Source organism: Sinocyclocheilus grahami, unplaced genomic scaffold (assembly GCF_001515645.1).
Source record: "Sinocyclocheilus grahami isolate Dianchi unplaced genomic scaffold, SAMN03320097.WGS_v1.1 scaffold744.1, whole genome shotgun sequence".
Lineage (NCBI taxonomy): Eukaryota > Metazoa > Chordata > Actinopteri > Cypriniformes > Cyprinidae > Sinocyclocheilus > Sinocyclocheilus grahami.
Genome location: NW_015505923.1, coordinates 97,817 through 119,179, shown reverse-complemented (window position 1 = coordinate 119,179; position 21,363 = coordinate 97,817). Strand labels below are relative to the sequence as shown.

Here is a 21,363-nt window from a genome sequence, read left to right as displayed (position 1 = left end):
TTTTACACACGATAGGCTTTCCCCTCTTTTTTTTTTTAATATATATATATATATATATATATATATATATATATATATATGCTGTTGCAGATGAGCATTTACCTTAACAAAGGTGAGTTTGCAGATGCAGGTAGTGTTGCGGATGTTTCTGATCGTGACCTCGCCGTAATTTTCTATCCATCGCCTCCCGGTCAGAATGTTGTGGATGCACGTCGTCACCTTGTTCCACTCATAGTGATCACCATAACTGCCAACACATGCAAAAAAACATGACACAGAGTCAGGGAGACGAAGGGACAGATGCAGGGTGAATAAATGGTGCAGAGAAACAAACAGGACTGTACCTGGGCAGCATGACATTCACTGTTCCGATGGGAAGAATCTCCATAGACTTTCCCCAAAACTTATTCTTCCATCTGACGTCTGACACACAAACACACACACACACACACACACTTGAGTGTGATAATAAAAAGTCTTTGAGAGTTAAATATAGGAGTGGTATCAGTCTTACCTTGCCAGAAGGTGAAGTTCTGTGACTCACAGTGACAAGCGGAGATGGGCGGATGATGGCTCACCTGTACACAGACAGAAAGATGTAATCACCCGCACAAGTTTATTAATAAAGCACAGCAAGAAGCAAAATTATAGCAAAATTAATTCACAAATTAATATTGACTAGACAACTCTCGGAGGGTTTGGTATGGTAATATACATGACAATGTTAATGTGTTTGGTATTGGCGGAATAGATCTGCTACGCTGCTGCTGCGGCAGAGCAAGTACCGAGCTTTGTTACTGCCAACACATCCACAACATGTTGCTGTAAGCATGCAAGAAATACTGCTGCTGCACATATATATGAATAACCCCCATATGGCATACATGAATCACCCCGTAGCAGATCTATACAGGTGGAGCTGGGGAAGGTGGAGGATTTCTGAAATGTTGAGCAGCACACATTGGCTGCTGATACAAAAAGAACCAATCAGCTGTGCCATGTGATAAAGATGGCATTATGTCAGATTGAGTTAGACCTATCGGTAGAGATGGATACCATAACCCAGTATTAAATGGGCCCTGGGGCTAAATTATGAAAGGCCGGAGTATCGATAAGCTCTGACGTTAATGGTTCTGCTGTTGAGACATTTACTGGAGAAATTAAGAAAATACACATGCATTTATTATTGCTATATAGACATTATCTTGCCAATTCTATCTTGCCAGAGTCGCCAGCGGTTTTTATATGCAATATAAAACATATAGGACATTTGTCTATGATGCATTTTATGATGCATTTGTCTATGATTGCCCTGTTTAACCCTTTCACTGGTGAGTTTAAAATATTCTAGCGGTTCCCCCAGAGTGAGTTTTTTTAGGCGACCGTTATTTTAGAACTTTTCTCCTTATTGTTTCCATGTCGACGCGTCATGCTTGTCACGTGACACACTTGTCATGTGACACACAGTAACACTGTATGACAGATGGATCGCTTTTATTTAGTTTTTCTTCAAAATATTCATAAACTTGCTTACCATATCATCAACTATCTGATATTCCGATTCACAAATATGTATAAATGAGTGTTTTGTCCTTTAAAAACCATTCTAAATGATCTTGATCGTGATCTGTAACGTGAGATGGGCGCCGCCATGTTTGTTCGCGCTGCAGTGTCCTGTCAGTCATATTTACAGCACGTAAATTCATAAATTTCTCCCGAAATACATGCAAATAAGTGGCCGGTGAACTGGGAGAAGAATAGAGTGAACTTTGTTACTTACACTATGTGTATCTGATATTAATAAAACGTCAACAAATTATATTTAAATGGATTGTTATTGCTACTTCCATAAACATCCACGTGTATTTTACAAACTCTAAATGTATTGTTTTACTAGTAATTGTGTATTTAAATGTCTGAAACCTAAATAAACATTATGTGCTTAAAAACACTGCATAGTTCTGATTATATGACAAGTGCAGCGGCGTCTCAGCGTCAGCCAAAGCGCAGAAACGCAGTTTGAATTTGGCAGTTATTCAATCTATTCCATTGAAGAAAAGTGAAGCCGCCATTGTCCCAACAGGGCGCGGCCATATTGCGCTCATTTGGAACCGGAGTCTGCGCAGTAGAGAACTCGGGACCAGAGTGTGCGCAGTAGCGAGCGAAGTGGAGCCGCGTCCCGCCCACACTCCCGCAGAGTCGATCGCAAGCATACGCCCCTGACCCTGTTTTAATTAGTCTGACTGCTCCAGTTTTTGTCTGCTGAGAGGATTGTGTTAAAATAAGGTAAATACAACTCCAATATCCTCCTAAAGATCCCCAAAAAGTCTGTTGGTGCCTCAGTTAACTCAGAGAAGCTGTCAGTCTCAGCTGTCAATCATGACGTCATACTCCCGTTTTTATAGCATCACTTAACTAACTAAAACCAAAATTATTTTAAAAAAATGAACACTTGAACTTACATCAGCATGATAAAATCTACATCAAATGACAAAAGCCCTCTTTGGAAAAAAAATTTTTGAAGTGAAATTTAATCATTTAGTTTGTCCCATTAGATTGCATGGAGAGGGCGGGGTTTATGACCTATACTGGGACCAGCCACCTGGGGGCGATCGAAATGCAATGGCTTCACTTTTTAAGACTCGTCCGGCACACTTGAACCATACTCCCAGGGGCACGGCAATAAAAATCCCATATGTGGGACCGTACTCCCAGGGGCACTGAAATAAAAATCCCATATGTGGGACCGTACTCCCAGGGGCACGGAAATAAAAATCCCATATGTGGGATCGTACCGCTCAACAGGTTAATTGTGATGATAGAAGAGAGAACTAAACATCCAAACGTCTGCTTACACTTTAGGCCTGTGGCTCTGATATTAAGCCAACTTTATTGTTGATTTCGATGTTGGCTTCCAAGGATCATAAAAAAGAAGATATGAGGTAAAATTATTAAAAACTAGTCACGTTTCGTCTAGTGCAACTTCTTTCCCTTCACATCGGTGCACATTCGTTCCTCCCTAAAACCCAAACTTAACGTCAGAATCAGCACAATCAGTGATTGTTGTAAAATGCAGTCTTTACTGTTGCTAAATTGCGGGACATGTATGATAAAACGCTGAAAGCACAATAATCTGTGCAAGAGACACTGTTCCCTAGGCTAAATTGTGTGTGCGTGCTCCAAAATGGATAAGCAAATTACACTTTGGATTTTAAATGTGTGTCCAAATGATCAAATACACACAAAAATATGTCAAATTAAAGCATGGTTTATTTCATTTGTATCTTTGTTTTATTGTATTTGTCAGTTTGTTTTACTTTGTTTCTTTTTTCATGTTCTTACTGTATCTTATGTATGTAAAACACTAGGGAGCCATAGAGATGGTGCCTCCAGCTCAGAGCGAGTTAGGCTCCTACAGCAGTTCCTTCCTCATCTCCAAGAAGGATGGTGGCCTGCGGCCCATCCTCGATTTCAGACGCCTGAAACGCGCCGTCATGAAACGGCCATTTAGGATGATTACACTGAAGCAGATTCTCTCACAAATCCGGCCAGAGGATTGGTTCATTTCTCTGGACTTGAAAGATGCCTACTTTCACATCCAGATAGCCCCCCACCACAGGCGATTCTTGAGATTTGCCTTTGACTGAGTGGCTTATCAATACATGGTCCTTTGTTTGGACTGTTCCTGGCTCCACGCACTTTCACAAAAAGAGGGAGAAGGGAATCCGCATTCTCAATTTCCTCGATGACTGGCTCGTTCTGGCCCAGTTGGGGGCCGAGTCACTATCTCACAGAGCCTTCCTCCTTAGCCACTTAGAATGCCTGGGGCTCAGGGTCAATTTTGCCAAGAGTGCACTGTCCCCCAGCCAACGAGGATTGTTCCTGGGAACAGTGTTCGACTCAACCCAAATGAGAGCGGTGGTCGCGACAGAGCATGCTCTGGTCATACAGCAGCTCATGGCTTCCTTTAAGGCCGGTGCCTATCGCCCCCTCAAGCTTTCAAAATATGCTGGGCCTTATGGCCGCAACATCTCCAGTGCTACAGTTGGGCCTGTTTCGTATGCATCCCCTTCAGTACTTGCTGAAACAGCGGGTTCCATCTCATGCATGGCACAACGGACGCCTGCTTATCAGGGTAGACCAGGCCTGTGTAACAGCCCTGACCCCTTGGAAGAACGCTCAGTGGATGGAACAGGGCACCCCCCCTGGGAATGGTCTGCAGGAGAAAGGTGGTTTCCACAGATGCTTCCAACATGGGTTGGGGAGCTCTGCACAAAGGAAATCCGACTTTCGGCCACTGGTCAAAAGCGAGCGCAGGTTGAGTTGAGCCCATTCCAGGAGGCACTCTATCAGCACAAAAAAGTGAAAGTGGAGGAAGGTCTTCACATCAACAGCCTTGAAATGCTGCCAGTATGTCGGGCCTGTCAAACCTTCCTACCAGACCTGAGGGGACACCACGTTCTGGTCTGCTCGGACAGCATACATAAATTCTACATAAATCGCCATGGAGGGCTTTCCTCGAGGCGCCTCTTTGTGCTGATAGAGCGCCTCCTGGAATGGGCTCAGCTCAACCTGCGCTCGCTGAAAGCAGCGCACTTTCCGGGCAAACTGAACCAAGGAGCGGACATGTTGTCACGAAGCAAAGTCCCCTCAGAGGAGTGGATGCTTCATCTGCAGACAGTTAAAAAAATTTGGGAGATCTTTGGCAAGGCGGAAGTGGACCTCTTGGTCCATATCTTTTTAAGTGGGAGAACTTGCACAATTGGTGGCTGACTAAATACTTTTTTCCCCCACTGTATATCTTATTAATATAAATATCCATAGTATGGATATTTTCTTACAAAAACGCATGGAATCGCTACAGGAGGCCTTTATTCATGCCCCGGAGCCGTAGGAGGAACGTTTTATTATGGATGTGTGTGCTTTATTTAACGTGTTTTGGACTGTTAAAGAGAAACACGCACCCACTACAATAATAACGCTTGGAATAGCCAGGACAATTTTTATATAACTCCGATTGGATTCGTTTGAAAAAAGAAAGTCCACCTAGGATGGCTCAAGGGTGAGTAAAATACAGGCTTTAATGTATTATGAATGAAATTTTTCATTTTTGGGTGAACTAACCCTTTAAGAGATGGGGGCTAAGAGATATTCACAACTGTAGTTTAAGCAAATACAGATACATTTTTATCACCCATAAACTTAGAGAAAATGGTGCAGACACAGGAAAAAGGACCAAACTTACTAGGGCGCATGTTTTGAGCACCTGTTTACACACAATATCTAAAGAAGTGCGTTCGGCTCTATGCATACCAGTGTTAATTTCGTTAACGAATAATTTGTCAATTTTCGTCAACAATTTTTTTCACAGACGAAAACAAGATGATAACGAAATAAAACTCGTTTTGAATGACAAAAAATATGACGCAAATCTATTGACATTTTTGACAACGCATAAAAATGAGACGAAAATATTAGGGAGGGGAACGATTTGGGAAGAGATTTATTCAGAACAAATCTGCTGCGTGGTTAGGAGGTTAGATGCATAGTTGCGTATGAACTGGTGGGACATAAGCTAACATACACTTGCTGCATGCTTCATAAAACTTTAAAAAAAGTCAATGTGGAAGTAAGAGAAGAGCAGACATATGGATAAATTTGACGATGCAAGAGAGAACTAAATTCGGTCCGGTTTTCTGAGCGCAGACACCCAGAAAGCGCATCTCACACAGCAACGATTACTTTTTCGCGTCTCATGAACGGAGAATTACACACAAAATGATGTTGAATTGTCTGTTTTGACAATTATTCACATTAACACAATCAATTATGTCTTAAGTGAACGTAAACGGTAGGGAGAACGTGTATCAGTACATTGCATCCATGCATTTGGTTTTAAAGTTATAGCAGTCTAATTTATTTGCTATTGTCCGAGTCATTGATGTTAATCAAGCAACAAAAGAAAGACAAAAAATCTTGGACCAGTGTTTCCCCTAGGTTTACGTTTTTGTTTTTTTTCCTTTTTAATGGTTAAATTCAATTTTATTAATCAAAAAGCATGTCTATTTAATTGAAATCATGAAACTTAAACAATTTAACATCAATTTATTAAAAGTTTAGCAAAAATTACATGTATAGGGCCCTATGAAATGTTTTATTTTTTTCCAACCATATGTTTTATTGTTACCAAATTCTGTTTAAACATGTCTAATTATTTGAAAGCATAAAAACAAGTTTCATTTATTCTTACAATAGCCTTATGATTTTTTGCTCAGACAATTAAACAATTAATTTTTTTTGGAAAATAAAGGTCATTTAATATTACAATTAAAACACTGAAGAAATATTGTATGATTATTCCTTAAAAATAAGGTTTTATTAATTTTAGTAGTAGTAGAAGTAGCCTATTACGTACATTCTACTGAACAATAGTAATAGGCTATATTTCTGCCGTAATGTCTTCAAGTTAAACCGAACTTTTATTTTGACGGGTTGCCGTGAATACCTTTATATTTCTGTGTGTATATGATATGAGGATAGTTTTACTCAAATGAAACGGTCAAATGTCAATGAAGTGACTCTATGTTTTATTGTTACCAAATTCTGTTTTAGCATGTCTAATTATTTGAAAGCATAAAAACAAGTTTCATTTATTCTTACAATAGCCTTATGATTTTTTGCTCAGACAATTAAACAATTAATTTTTTTTGGAAAATAAAGGTCATTTAATATTACAATTAAAACACTGAAGAAATATTGTATGATTATTCCTTAAAAATAAGGTTTTATTAATTTTAGTAGTAGTAGAAGTAGCCTATTACGTACATTCTACTGAACAATAGTAATAGGCTATATTTCTGCCGTAATGTCTTCAAGTTAAACCGAACTTTTATTTTGACGGGTTGCCGTGAATACCTTTATATTTCTGTGTGTATATGATATGAGGATAGTTTTACTCAAATGAAACGGTCAAATGTCAATGAAGTGACTCTCAGAGCAGTTCTGGAGATGTTGTTCATGTATTTATGTCCTAATTTAGTGAGCAGGCAGACGCTAAAATCACCACAAGCGTCACGCGCGCTTCAGTACGAGTGGTAAACAAAACCGCACGTCTGTGCCATTCATTAACACAGAGACATGCAGAATTCATGTTTAAATAGTCTTTTTGCAGCTTAATATTTACAAATACTAGTGGGAATGGGCTCACTTGTGTGTGTGTGTGTGCGCACGCACATCGGGCAGAACTCCGCTGTAGGTGATGCAGAGAGAGCGACCATAACGTAGTGACCGAAATGACATGCTGTCGTGTAAATAAGATAAATAACATAAGGCTATTTAATTTGCTTAATAAAAAACAAGGTATAGACCTGTTCTATCGGAGAGGTAACTTTAAATAACTTCTGTTGTGATCTGGCGCTATAGAGAAAATATAATTAAATAAAATTAACTTGACCTTCAAGGGGGGCGGGGGGCTAATATAATGGCAGGGGAAACACTGGTTGATTGTTGACAAAATCTTGACTGTTGACACTCTTGACTGAATCACTTTAGTAGCCCTAAAGATTAATCTAAATTGCTTGAAAATCTGCTTGAAAGAATGAAGAATATGGTAAACAAGTTGTTCCCCTGGAATGGTTGCTTTCCTTTGTAAAGGCCAATATTAAATTAAAAATGTAATTCTTCAGCTGATTCAGTTTGAAAACAACAAAAGTTTGAAGGGTAAAATGAAGGGCTGCAGGGGAATCGGTTTCATTCTCACAGATCTTCAGACTCCAGTGGAGAGACACATGTCGGTCAGTTTATTCCAGAGTGTGTGGATGTGAGATAAAGCAAGATTACACTACAGTGAGCCTGTGCAAGTGTTTCTCTCTCATCACGGCCCTCTATGAACACACTGCATTATGTCAGACACACAGCCTGTGGGAAAGTTCACTGCTGACAAAGACCCTTTTCAAGTCACGCAGGAAGAACCTTTGCCAGAGGACTATTGATGGCCTTGCCTCCAGCAAACAGACACACACACACACACACACACACACACAGAGGAAGTGGTGCAGTGCTACAGTGAAGGACATGAACTCACCTGGAACAGGTACTGCAGCTATAGTGTTTGTGTGTGTGTGTGTGTGTGTGTGTGAGAGAGATACATTAATTCGTACCTGTTCAGAAAAAAAGCAGAATCCTTTGTCTTCACGGATACATTCATACGTTTCCCCCAGAAGGGGGTTAAAGGGTTTACTGCCTGCTCTATAATAGGTGGAGGAATATCCTGAAACTGCAAACGCTGCAACGATTGCCTGCACACACAAACAAAGCAACCTGTCAATACACTCATTACTGCTGAAAACATGGAGTCCAGATAGACTGTGTGCTCTTTATACAGACAGAGCAGTGCCCACTGAAACAAGATAATGGGATAAATGTGCCTTAAAGAGTTAGTTCACCCAAAGATGAAAATTAGGCTGTGTTTTACTCACCCCCGAGGCATCCTAGGTGTATATGACTTTCTTCTTTCAGACGAATCCAGTCGGAGTTATATTAAAAATTGTCTTTGATCTTTCAAGCCATTTAATGCCACTAAGCAGGTTACATTGCTTCAGTCTAAAAGAACTTAAATAAAAATCGCTCATCCATAAAAAAATAAAAAGTGTCTCACACGGCTCCGGGGGGTGAACAAAGGCCTTCTGTAGCGAATCGATGCATTTGTGTAAGAAAAATATCCATATTCAAAATGTAATAATCACTTTAATCTAGCTCGTGCTCAGTGTTGTACACGGAAGCAGTTCCAGGGGGATGTAAGATGAGGTCGGCTTTTTTTGGGGGTTTTGAGTTTTGGGTGACCTAACCCTTTAAGAGTGTATTACATCCACACAAACAGTCTGCAAGGTTTCAGGTCAAATCTAAATCTTTTCTGTGTGTGCATTGTGACACTATTTTTATAATAATAACAATAGTTATATGATGATCATGATTATTAAAACATCTTATTTAAATGGCAAAGTACTTACAGTATGTGTCATTGTAGTATTTGCTGTTTATGCTGATTAAAAACATTAATAATTATAGAAAAAAAAAAATTTTCTGGAAAATAAACCACATCACCCCGAAAAAAAAGTCTCATTACTGTAACCATTAATAATAATAATAATAATAATACTTCTTTTTTTTGTGCTTTGTGACACTATTTTCATGACAGCTAAGAATTATTAATAATAATAATAAATGTTATTTAAATTGCATCAGTTATGCATCATGATAGTATGAGCTGATAAAAACATTAGATTTTATAGAAAATTTACTTTATTTCTGGAAATGGATAAATCAGATTACCCTGAAGAAATCTCATTACTGTAATCATTCAAGATAATAATAATACAGTTTTTCTGAATTGCAAACACATTTCTTGAAGCCATCACTCATTTTCTCAAAACACAAATCCAAATACTCAAACTAAATTCACGAAACATCTGACTCTTCCATCAAAATCAAACAATCACTGCAAAACCATTTCACTTGCACTCAAAATCAAATGGTGCTCTCAGATCACACATGAGTCAATCAAATAAACACTAGAGCATTCATTAGACACCACCGAGAAAAATGGAGAACACAGCATCCAGAACATTACAGCAAAAAAGTATATTGTATTGAGTAAGCAATTTTGCAATTCTGTAAAAAAGTATAGTAATTGCAACTGAATAAGGTGAATATATTGTATAGGCCTACTCTATGTGCTGCAAGAATAGTATTGTGCTGAATATTGAATAGTACTGAATGTTTGTATATATTCAGCACTTGGATACTGCAAAAATAATGCAGTCCAACTGCAAAGACCAAAAAGGTCAAATAAAACTCTAAATAAATAGCATGTTACAGTACACGCAAATACTGTAAGTTGTGCAATTGTAAAATCAGGGTCAATGAGAGATTCATTCTGTCTCAGCATCATGTCTTTGTGCTTGAGTCCGGCCTGAGGACTTTTTCTACATCACAAGTAATGTTGTCTTTTTTGCTAGACAAAGAGAAAAAACCCTCTGGTCTGACAGATCCAGCCTTGATAACACTCTAAACTCTTTCTCTCCTCATCCTCCACTTCTTACATGTACTCTTCCTCAAGCTATTGTTCGTATCATGATTCAGTCACCTGTGCCCTTGTGCACTCTGAACTGGCTCATATTTTGTTCAGTTGCTTTGATCACATCATTAGAAACAAGTGTGCATAATTTTGAATCATTGTGTGTAAACGATGACAACTGTGCTTTAGCTGTTTTTAACTTTTGCCGCTTGCGTTTAGCATTTTGCAGCACAAATGCATCACAGTGTGATAAGTGTTTAAGTGAATGAGAATGTGTTTAGAGTTTTGCAAAAAGAGCCTAACTGCCTGAACGTGTTTAAGGTTTAAACACAGTTTTAGCAATTCAGAAAAACTGTAATAATAATAAATCTTATTTAAACTGTAAAGTACATCATGATGGTATTTGCCGTTTATGCTGATTAAAACATTAATTATTGAAGAAAAATTGTATTACAGTAAGGAGAATCAAATAAAAATTAGATACACAAACTTTAACTTAAAATTCTTTGCAGTAATAGAAATGGGGGTTCTTAAATATTGTACTGTAAAAAAAACTACTGTAAAAAAAACTGTCAAAAGGCACTTAAGATCATTCAGCATCTTTATATAAAATATAATTTCTTATTTAAATTTTTTGTTTGTTTTGTGGAGAGAAACAATTTTCTTGAGATTTATACAAAGCCTGCAACAGTAAATGTGCAGCACTAAGTCTAAAGCAGTCCAGCAGTCAGCCGCCTACACTGCAGCATCATTACTACGGTATCAGTAGTGCTGCAGTGTGGAGAACGAGCGACCGAATGTGTCAGAGTGTGCGTCACTGTGTGTGGACACAAACTAGGCTACAGTAGAAGGACTTAATGAGGCCAGAGGTAAATGCCCACCTGCCTGTCCTCAAGGGACATGTGTTCCTGCTTCAGGCCCTGTTCACCCTTCCACCAGCCACCGCTACGTATGAAGGTGAGTGTGAACATTCGTGTGTGGGCACGCTTCTGTGGGAGCGCAAGTCTGTCCTCGCACACTCTGGACTACCTTTCCCTGCTGGAAAATCAAGATAAAACTATGTAGCTGGTTTTACTTTGCTAGTCTACGCTGGTTGTTTCAAGCCAATAGTCTGGTCTTAATGGTTGATAAGCTGGACTACTGACTGATGAACTTGATTTTGATTTGGTGGAGCATTACGGTTAAGCTTGTTAGAGCAACTAGACCAGCAACACTCTTAAAAATAAAGGTCTCATAATGGTATTTTTGCAGCGATGCCATAGAAGAACCAAAGAAACCTGGCAAACCTTTCAGTGATCAGTTCATGAAAGAACCTTAGTGTGTTTTAGTGTGGAATGGAAAGTTTCCATAGATGTTAAAGATTCTTCATGGAAACACTGATGCCAATAAAGAACAGACTCAAATGCTTGTTAGGTGTATGTCTTTTGAAAATCCAGATCCATTAACTCTCTTAAAGGGACAGCTCACCTAATAATGGAAATTCTGTCGTCGTTTACTCACCGTTATGTCATTCCACCCACTTTCGTTCAGCTTCAAAACTCAAAATGAAGAAAATTTTTAATGAAACCTGAGAGATTCCAGTCCCAACATTTTGAAAGTCCTTGTAACTAAAACTTTGATGCTTCGTAAGCATAAAAAGTTCATTACGACATTGTAAAAGTAATCCATGTAGACGAGGCTCGCTCTTGTGCATCAAGCAGGCACATTTCACCTTCCGCTGACCATAATTGATGTGCTCTATGTACGTTGATAAATGTTTACATGTGAATAAAACTTAAATCTGTTCATCATATAAAGTGACTGTGTCTCTTCAGAAGACATGGATTAAACCGCTTGATTCATATGGATTATGATGTCTTTATGATTTTGGTGGAATTGGTTTTTTAATGGAGGGACGGAAATTTTGCAGGTTTATTTGTGCTTTAAACAAAAGTCTAATGGGTTTGGAATGACATGAAAATGAGCTACTGATGACAGAATTTGTATTTTAGGGTGAGCTGTCCCTTTAAGAGTTGGAGCGTACCATGCGTTCATAGGGGTCGTCGGTTTGAGCTGCTTTATCCAGCAGCTCTGTGTACTCCAGCTCCTCACACATGTGCTGCAGTGTGTTCAGGGGCTCGTTCAGCTCCACTGGCATGGACACTTTCGACAGGTCTTTTCCGATGTTGTTCTTCAGGATGTTCCACAGGTTAATGTTGGACGTGTCAGGGGCGGGAGTAGGGAGACACGTACGTCTACCGTTACGAAACGCACCACTGGCCAGATCACCATTAGGCACTGAGGGAGAAACACAAGGTTACTCGTGGGATACCAGTTTTGCAGGATATACTGAGTATAAACAATCAGGGTTTTTATAGCTAACTGAAACTAAAACTAAAACCATAAAAACATTGTCATTCCTTGAAATAAAAGAAAAATTAACTGAAATAAAATATTAAAACATGTAAACTTTTCTCATTTTCATTTACTCTGAAAACTTCATGTACTAAAAATAACTAAAACTGACATATAAAAATTAATAAAAACTACATGTATATTGAAACGAAAACACAACAAAACTACTAAAACTAAACTAAAAATGGAAAATCTACAAATAAAAAAATTCAAAATACAAACTATATTAGCACCTCAATAATTCTACAGTGACACTGTCTGCAATAAAATGATTGTGATACTTTCATTAATTCAAAACAAAGTCACATGTATTCCCAACATCAAAGGAAAATTAAAAAAAAAAACTTACATTTTGTAATAAGAAATGGCACTATTTTCATAAGACCCATAATCAAATCAAAAAGGTCCTAAAACAATCTTTACATTTTTAAACATTTAAACTAATTTTGTCTTTTCTTTTGGTTTTGGGGTGAAATATGACCCCAACATGCTCTTGACAGATACTGTGATATTAATCCCTTTGCATTTTATATTTTGATATTCACATTACAATAGTCATAATTTTATGTGTGTGTGTGTGTGTAACGCAAAGGTCATGTGTCCCATCAGGACGGCGTCCTGCTCTAATGAACGGAACAAAACGAAGAGCGATCTTACTCTGTCTGGAAACGTTATCTGTGACGCTGGTGTTGTCCTCTGAAATGTTATCACTCACATCACTGACGTAAGACTCGTCATCAGAGGCCTGAGAGAGAGAGAGAGAGAGGGAGAGATGATGTTACTCACTGTCTTTCATTTTGCGCAATGCTGACTAACTGTAAAATATGTGTGTGTGTGTGTGTGTGTGTGTGTGTGTGTAATGACCTACTGCAGTGCAGTGTGCAAGTATACAAATATGTGTGTGTGTGTGTGTGTAACGCAAAGGTCATGTGTCCCATCAGGACGGCGTCCTGCTCTAATGAACGGAACAAAACGAAGAGCGATCTTACTCTGTCTGGAAACGTTATCTGTGACGCTGGTGTTGTCCTCTGAAATGTTATCACTCACATCACTGACGTAAGACTCGTCATCAGAGGCCTGAGAGAGAGAGAGATGATGTTACTCACTGTCTTTCATTTTGCGCAGTGCTGACTAACTGTAAAATATGTGTGTGTGTGTGTGTGTAATGACCTACTGCAGTGCAGTGTGCAAGTATACAAATAAACACACTTAAAGGGGTCCTATTATGCTCTTTTACAAAGTCTTGATTTTGTTATCCGCTTTCGGAAGCCCAAACAAAGACGTTTGGGCACGGAGGTGAAAAAAAAAAAAAAAAACAGCGTTTCAGGCGGTCGCACACCGGACGAGAAGCGCAGCGTCATGTCGCGCCACATCTTTAAAATTCAAATACATTATTTTCTATGAGTGTGGGCACTCCGGCGGCGCCGTTCGGTGTCTGTCCGCGGTGCCCAGCTACGTCGTGTTATACTTGTAAGAAGTGTTCTAGACATTACGAAAATTTGACACTACAGCACAGCAGCTCTTCTTCTTCTTGGTTTTCTCTGATGCACTAACTCTGCAGCAGCACTTCTTCTTCGTCGTCTCGTCTGATGCACTCACTCAACCAAGCGTTCTAACCACAACCTTGCCCCTCCCCACCCCCAACCATTCCAATTTCTGTAGGCGGGAATTATTTGTAATGATATTCTAATGAGCTGCTTTGTGATATCACAAAGCCCGGAAAACCAACGATGTAGTCTAAACGAGCCGTTCGTTGTAGTTCTTGAAAATGGATTTTAAAAAGACGAAATATCTCCCTTTGGAGTGAACTTTGAGATTTGTAACTTTCTAGATCTTTTTTATGCCCAAACATACACACTACACACTGACTAAAATTAAAAAAGTGAAAAAGCATAATAGGACCCCTTTAAACAAACAGACCATGCTTACACATATGACACTGACAGCTGATAAATCCTAACTGGTAATTGCAATGATTCACTTGAGCTTGAATATGTACAAGTCTGGACACATCTAATCATTCTTTATAATAATAATAATAATAATTACTACAAGTCACTCGTGGAAATATGGGAATTATGTACTGAAAATTTCATGTCACAGCACCTTTAGAAATATATTTACTGGGAAAAATGGTGATGTGTTCAATACTTATTTTATCCGCTGTATATATATTAGGGCTGTCATCGTTAACGCGTTAACGCATGTGATTAATTTTACAATACTTAACGCGTTAAAATAATTTTACGCAAAATTACAGAAGCACAATTTCTATTTTAACCCTTTAACCCAATTTTGCTTCTCTGCTTGCGATCAGATCATTTTAAGCTGCTAAACTCCAATGATCCAGTAAGTGAATGCATTCAAACAATCCGTCCAAAACAGTGCTAATGTAAAGGAAACCAGGCTGATTACATCAGAGATTTCAGAGAGAACAGAGACTCGCGTTGCGTTTTAAGTGAATTATTCATTCCAGTGTTTCGCTTTAAAACACGAGCTCGGTCATATTCTGTGATTGTCTCTGAAGAGCGCGAGCCCTCACACGTCACAAGCGCTATGTGAAGTAGAGACTGAATGGATTGTCAACACATCCCACTGCTGTATGGTCAGATGAGACGCAAACTACGGTTTCTCGACTGGATAATCAGTCTCGCTAGTCGTACCCACTGTATATATATATATATATATATATATATAAATAACTTTAACATTAACACAGACTTCTCACCTCATTCTCTGATGAACTGGCGGACAGAAGCACCTCTTGAGCATCGAAGAACTCCGACACTGACTCTGACATGGAGAGTCTGCTCTCATTGGACACCTGCTGAGAGAGAGGGATGCCCACGTGGAGCGGATCCCCAGCCTACAAAACCCACAAACATACACGATTAAAGGATTTCAGGGTTACTTCAGTGCGTCACTTGCAGATTTGTGTTTGTAGAGCTAAAATTTATCACAGGCAGCCACTTATACTCGAGGCCATCGCACAAAGATATACAACCTGATGTGAGGAGCACAAAAGCTGAAGGATTTAAGTCCTGTAGAAAGTGAAAGCCTTGAAACGCAATGTCTGCTGCCAATAGTTAAACACATGGTTGATCAGTACGAGCAGCCATCTCGTGGGACTCATTATGTCTAATGATTGCTCTGTTTGGTTGTATTGCAGCCAAAGTGTATGAGGCCAGAGTACTGAGTGTGACTTTCACTCCTTTAAAGACCCAAACGAGAGCAAATGTAAGAGATTTCAAGCTTAAACAGTGACTGTCTTTATGATCAAGAAAATGGGTGATTACCCCTGTAGCTCCAGGTGGTTTTATGCTCTTCTCAAACATAAAAAGGGACAATTAGAGCCACATATCCTGACCCGTCTATTTTCCAAATAATTTCAAAGCCCAAGTGTCATCCACATCCAACACATTTCACTGTTAGGAACTCAAATGGTTTGGAGCAGAAGAATATCAGACCTCGTCAGGACTGCTGATGATGTTCACACTGACGACCTGGTCAGACAGAACCGACTCAGAGTGGATTCGGTTCAGACGGGTCTTGAGCTCAACATTCTGGGACAAGGCCTAGACAACACAATCATCCAGAACAAGTAAGAAGATGAGTGTATGAGGGGGTCAAAACAAACACTGGATCTAGAGACATTAACTTGCATTCAATGAATACATTTTTATAACAACTCTATTCATCTTAGGCTAGAGGATGAAACTGTGAATCTGATTCTAAATGGGTTTGGGGTCGGAAAGATTTTTTTAAATGTTTTTTAAAAGAATTCTCTTCTGCTCACCAAGGCAGCATTTATTTGATTAAAATAAAGTACAGTAATATTGTAAACTACTATTACAATTTAAAGTTTAAATTTTTTAAGTTTTACATTTAAAACAGTTTCCTAATTAAATATATTTTAAATTGTATTAGTTAATAGTTGTTGTAGTAGTTATTGCCATGTCAGCATCTAAGTCTATCTTCATGGCAAAAACTGAGTTGGAATAATACAAGTAAACACAAAAACACAGCAAGATAAAATTATACAAGATTTTAAAAATTTTGTTTTTAAAACAAAAAAGAAATCTAAAATCTAAAGTCCCTGAGTGAGCGTACTTCATAAAAAAAGTTTTCTACTTGCATTAAAACCGGTACAGTCCAATAAAATATGTTTAATGGAAATGAGGGTTATTTTAAAATATTGTTTATTCCTGTGATGCAAAGCTGTATTTTCAGCATCATTACTCCAGTCTTCAGTGTCACATGATTCAGTTGTGCTGCTTAATATTTTTGTGGAAACCGTGATTTTTTTTTCCAGGATTCTTTGATGAATAGAAAGTTCAAAAGAACAGCATTTATTTGAAATATATATATTTTTAATTCAATCAATTTAATGCAACCTTACTTAATAAAAGTATCAATTTTCTTTAAAAAAAAATAAAACCCAAAAATATTTTTTTCACTTTTTCAAAATTGGTAACGTCAGTCTTTTTAGGCAATTCGCTAAAAAAAAAATCTCAAATTAAAAACACAACATTTCTCTTGCCATGGCAACGCAGATCCAGTGACACTGGAATGGATGCTTTGTTCACCTTTTTGCGCAACTATGCAGAAATCTTCCTGCAGTTTGATGTAGTCACCGGCGCTGTCGATACTGTCAGTCAGACGTGGGACTGGGGTTTGAAAATCAGCCAACTCCGCATATAGGTTAGGATTAGAGGAGTGGAGACGCACTTGAGACATACTTGCACTCAGGGGAACCTGAAACACACACACAAATTACAGTGAGATAGAAGTGATCCCAGACACAGTCTTAGGATAACCAGCAAGGTGGGCCTCTGAACACAGCCCTCTCAGAGTTGAGTGACTCCTTCGACTGAGGAAAAAACCCAACTGGGGACATCTGAACTCTAGATTAGATGAGTATAGTTTAGTTAGATTTCAGTAAAGAGTTCACAGACACACAAAACACACACCAAGCCAAGCAGTGTAAAGTTAAGCTCACAGGTCAACAGTGAAATTAAGTTACTTCATACTTCAGCACAGGATGACATGTGAACCACTAGCATGCGTTAATGTGTTAACATGAATCAAAACGACAATCACATAATCATACAAATTCAACACAGGCTGTGTCTTTAGTAGAGTTGGTAGTGTCAGAACAAAACCTTATCATTCAGAGCTGCTGACATCCAGTTTATTTTAAATAAACTGTTCAAAACCTTTTTTACTGCACCAACTGTATGCTTTGAATTTAAGGATGCAGATAAGATCAGAGTCTGCTCTCATTTAGTTGACTCACTCAACATCTCATTATGGTACAGTACAACTGTGTGGCCATTCATGAAGCCTTACACTACCACGCCTTTAGACCACTTGTCTCAATTCCAGTCCTCGCGTACCACTGCTCTGCATACTTTGCATGGCTCTCTTATTTAACGCAGCTGATTCAAATAACCAGCTCGTTAGAAGAGAGCTCCATGCATGAACTGTGTTCCAAATGACATGGTCCCTACACAGTGTTCATTGCTCCCTACTCCCTGAGCAGGGGAAATCCGTTGAAGTTTACTTCACTTCAGAACATTCATTCACAGATTTGCAAAAAGCCACTGCCCGCAGCATCTTCACACACAGACGAAACTCACTAGAGAAGTGTGACATAATACCTCTGTAAATAAATACAATTTAAATTCACGTCTTGTGCACTTTCAATGCCCTGTTAATGGAACATATAGGTCCCTTTGGACTGGAATCATGGTGAAATATCCTGTGATGTAAACTTTGCAGGGCACTTTCGAATAGAACAAACGTCTGAAGCGAAAGATAAGAGAAAGATACAAAACGTGCAGAGCGGTGGTGCGCGAGGACTGGAATTGAGAACCACTGCATAGGGCATTAGTTCCCAACCCTGGTCATGGAGTAACCACAACTCTGCACATTCTGTATGGTTACCTAATCAAGCACACCTGAATCAACTTATCAGTACATTAGTGGAGACTCCAAAACCTGAAATGGGTGTGTCAAGTAAGGGAGACATCCAAAATGTGTACCACTGTGGGTACTCCAGGACCAGGTTTGGGAACCAATGCACTAGGGAAGCCCTCCCCCTTCTGTATATGACCTACTGCACAGGCTCAGCATTTAATTTAACATTTTTCCAACGTGTGCCATCTACATATGTCCTCAGTACACTACACATTGTTCAACCATCCAGAGAGAGAGAAAATGTAGAGTTACTATTTATTTGGCCGTCAATTTTGACAACTTTAGGTGAGTAAAATACCTTTTTGTTGTTTTTTCTACGGCAAGGTTTCTACAGGGTTTACAAAGTTGTGTGTATCTTATAGACAAGGGTGGGCAACTCTGGCCCTCGAGGTCCAATGTCTTACAGAGTTTAGATTCAACCTTAATCAAGTTCACACCTGAACAACCTAGTCAAGGTCTTCAGGATCACTAGAATGTTACACATAGGTGAGTTTGATCAGGGTTGGAGCTAAACTCTGCAGGACAGAGGACTTCAAGGACCGGAGTTGCACACCCCAGCTGTCACAGACAGAGAACAATGTGCTGTCTTGATAACAGGCTTACCAGCACTGAACAGAGGAAAGATTTCATTTCATTGACCAGCCAAACATTCATGGCTTCCATAAAGAGCTATCTCCATAAAGGATCTCACCATCTGTCTGGTGTGCTAAGGCACTGCTGTCAATTGCTTGCTCTCATTACCACAAACTCTCTCCAAGGGTGCTTCACAGAACAGCAATCTTTATGCAGGATTTCCAGCAAAACACCTTACAGGGGGAGGAGCGCCCGCATTGATGGTCGGTGAGGTCTTCACTCCTATAGAGGACTGGGTTAACCTTCTCACCTTGTCTGAGGACCAATAATCAGCGTCATTGTGGGGGGGAATATTGTCTGGGATGCAAGGCCCACTAATGTCTTCTATTCCAAATTTGTTCAAGGCAGAGTGGCAACTCTATCAAGAAGGAATGAGGCATTTTCCCTGTTCTGGATCTGAAGCTTTCAACAGTTACCTTAGAATTCAAATCACAGATTTGTGTATCAATATTCTAAATCTCTGAATTCTGTACATAGAAAAAAAAAATTGTTTACCACTACAGATCTCAAGGATGCATATTTACTAGGGGTGTAGCAATACAAGTATTCGTATTGAACCGTTCAGTACAAGGCTTTCGGTTCGGTATGCATTAGAAATCGAGCAACCCTAACCCTAAGCAATAGAAATTCGATGGACTAAACTTATTACATCTGGAAAATAAAAGTTTTTTTCTTAGTGCCACTGTGCTCAACAAGACAGCCCAAACGACGTAACAGGCAACATGCTGTCCAGTGGCATAGCGGACGTGCCCGCGATAACCTCCCCTTGCTGGGTTGCATTGAAAGATGATGATCTTGTATCGACGATAGCCAGAGATATTGTCAAAAACATCAATTATTGGCAATATTAAGACGATTTGGCATGTCCAATTAATGTAGGCCTGTTCACTCTTATTTTATTAGGCCTATTATTATTATTATTATGAAGTTAGTTTTATTATTATATTAAGATTACAATTAATTTGCCCCACAATAATTAGGCTACCACATAACTGGCTCTAGTAAATAGCCTGACCGATATATCGTTTTGTCGATATGAGCCTGTCGCAGATATATCGTATCGGCGAATATGCCGCCGATATGAATTTTTTTTTTCACAGAACATATAACGCAGATACAGTGCTTCTGAATGGTGTAATTACTTTTTTGTCCAGCAAAGCACACTCCATTGTTTGCTACTGGCGACCCAGGTTAGTGTAGTGAAGAGATGTGCGGATGAGCTCAAACTTCACCCGAGTCCACTGCTTCAAATAAATTATCCACCCGCACCTATATTTGATCGTCACATTACAATGATTCTAATGATTCTATGATGAATGGATGGTTCATTGTTAACAGCAGATTCAGTGACGTTAGAGCTGATTGCACATCACAGCATGCGTCTATGGCGCATTACGGCTTCGCGGCCACTCAATGCTGGTGTTTATACCAGCCACGCCGCAGCCCAGAACTCATACTTATCACATCGGTCACATCACTTTTCCTAACTAGGTGTCTACACCGGACGTGAGCGGTGCGGCATGACAAAATACAATAGAACCCATTATCAGTGATGTTGTCTACACTGGATGCGGCGCAACACAACGCAACAAATCCCGAACAGTAAACTGATCCCGCGTTCTATTTATGATGAACTGACGCAAAGTTCAAATGATTTTCAACGGTCGCTTTGTCACGTCGCAGACACGATGTGTCAGCATAGTTTGTCAGTACAGTCAGTAACATAGCAGATTGAAAAGTTAGTAGACTTGTGTCTGCAAAAAGACTATTTAAATACGAATCCTCATGTTCTGCATGTTCATTTGATTACCAGAAAATACACAACACAGAATTTGTGAAAAAAATATTATTCATTATTATTATTTATTAATTTTAGATGTTTACATTTGGAAAAGCTGTGCTTTCTGCATAAACCTGCCCCTGTTGGATTGGCAGTAGCTTGCTTGCCCTACACAGTTACCTTGTTTATTTTCTTAATTCAAGTTTTTTATATACAGTATATATATATAAATATATAGTTCTATTTGTGTTTAAGGTCTGTTAATGTACAGTATATACTGTATTCTATATACAGTATAAGTCAAAAGTTTGGACACATGAATGGGAAGTATGTCCAAACTTTTGAATATACTGTACTATAATATAGCCTACACAAAGAATATTGGCCGATATATCGATATCGGTCTTTTCTACTCCCTAATTTCGATATCGTCCCCCAAAAAACCCATATCAGTCGTGCTCTACTATTTACTCCTCGATTAAAATGTTTTAAAAAAGGTCTT

The 21,363-nt window shown here is 39.0% G+C and overlaps 1 protein-coding gene across 1 annotated transcript in view; it reads right to left on the bottom strand.

Moving 5' to 3' along the window:
* Window positions 1–21,363, bottom strand: part of LOC107560796 (oxysterol-binding protein-related protein 6-like) — a 76,015-nt gene that overhangs the window by 4,398 nt on the left and 50,254 nt on the right. Inside the window, exons 11-19 of the mRNA XM_016245064.1 lie at window positions 16,994–17,224; window positions 15,937–16,044; window positions 15,198–15,335; window positions 13,459–13,546; window positions 12,099–12,352; window positions 8,160–8,297; window positions 515–578; window positions 345–423; window positions 103–247 (exon numbers count right to left, since the gene is read on the bottom strand). Of these exons, the coding sequence (XP_016100550.1) occupies window positions 103–247; window positions 345–423; window positions 515–578; window positions 8,160–8,297; window positions 12,099–12,352; window positions 13,459–13,546; window positions 15,198–15,335; window positions 15,937–16,044; window positions 16,994–17,224 (1,245 nt within the window). The remainder of the gene's footprint in view (window positions 1–102; window positions 248–344; window positions 424–514; window positions 579–8,159; window positions 8,298–12,098; window positions 12,353–13,458; window positions 13,547–15,197; window positions 15,336–15,936; window positions 16,045–16,993; window positions 17,225–21,363) is intronic.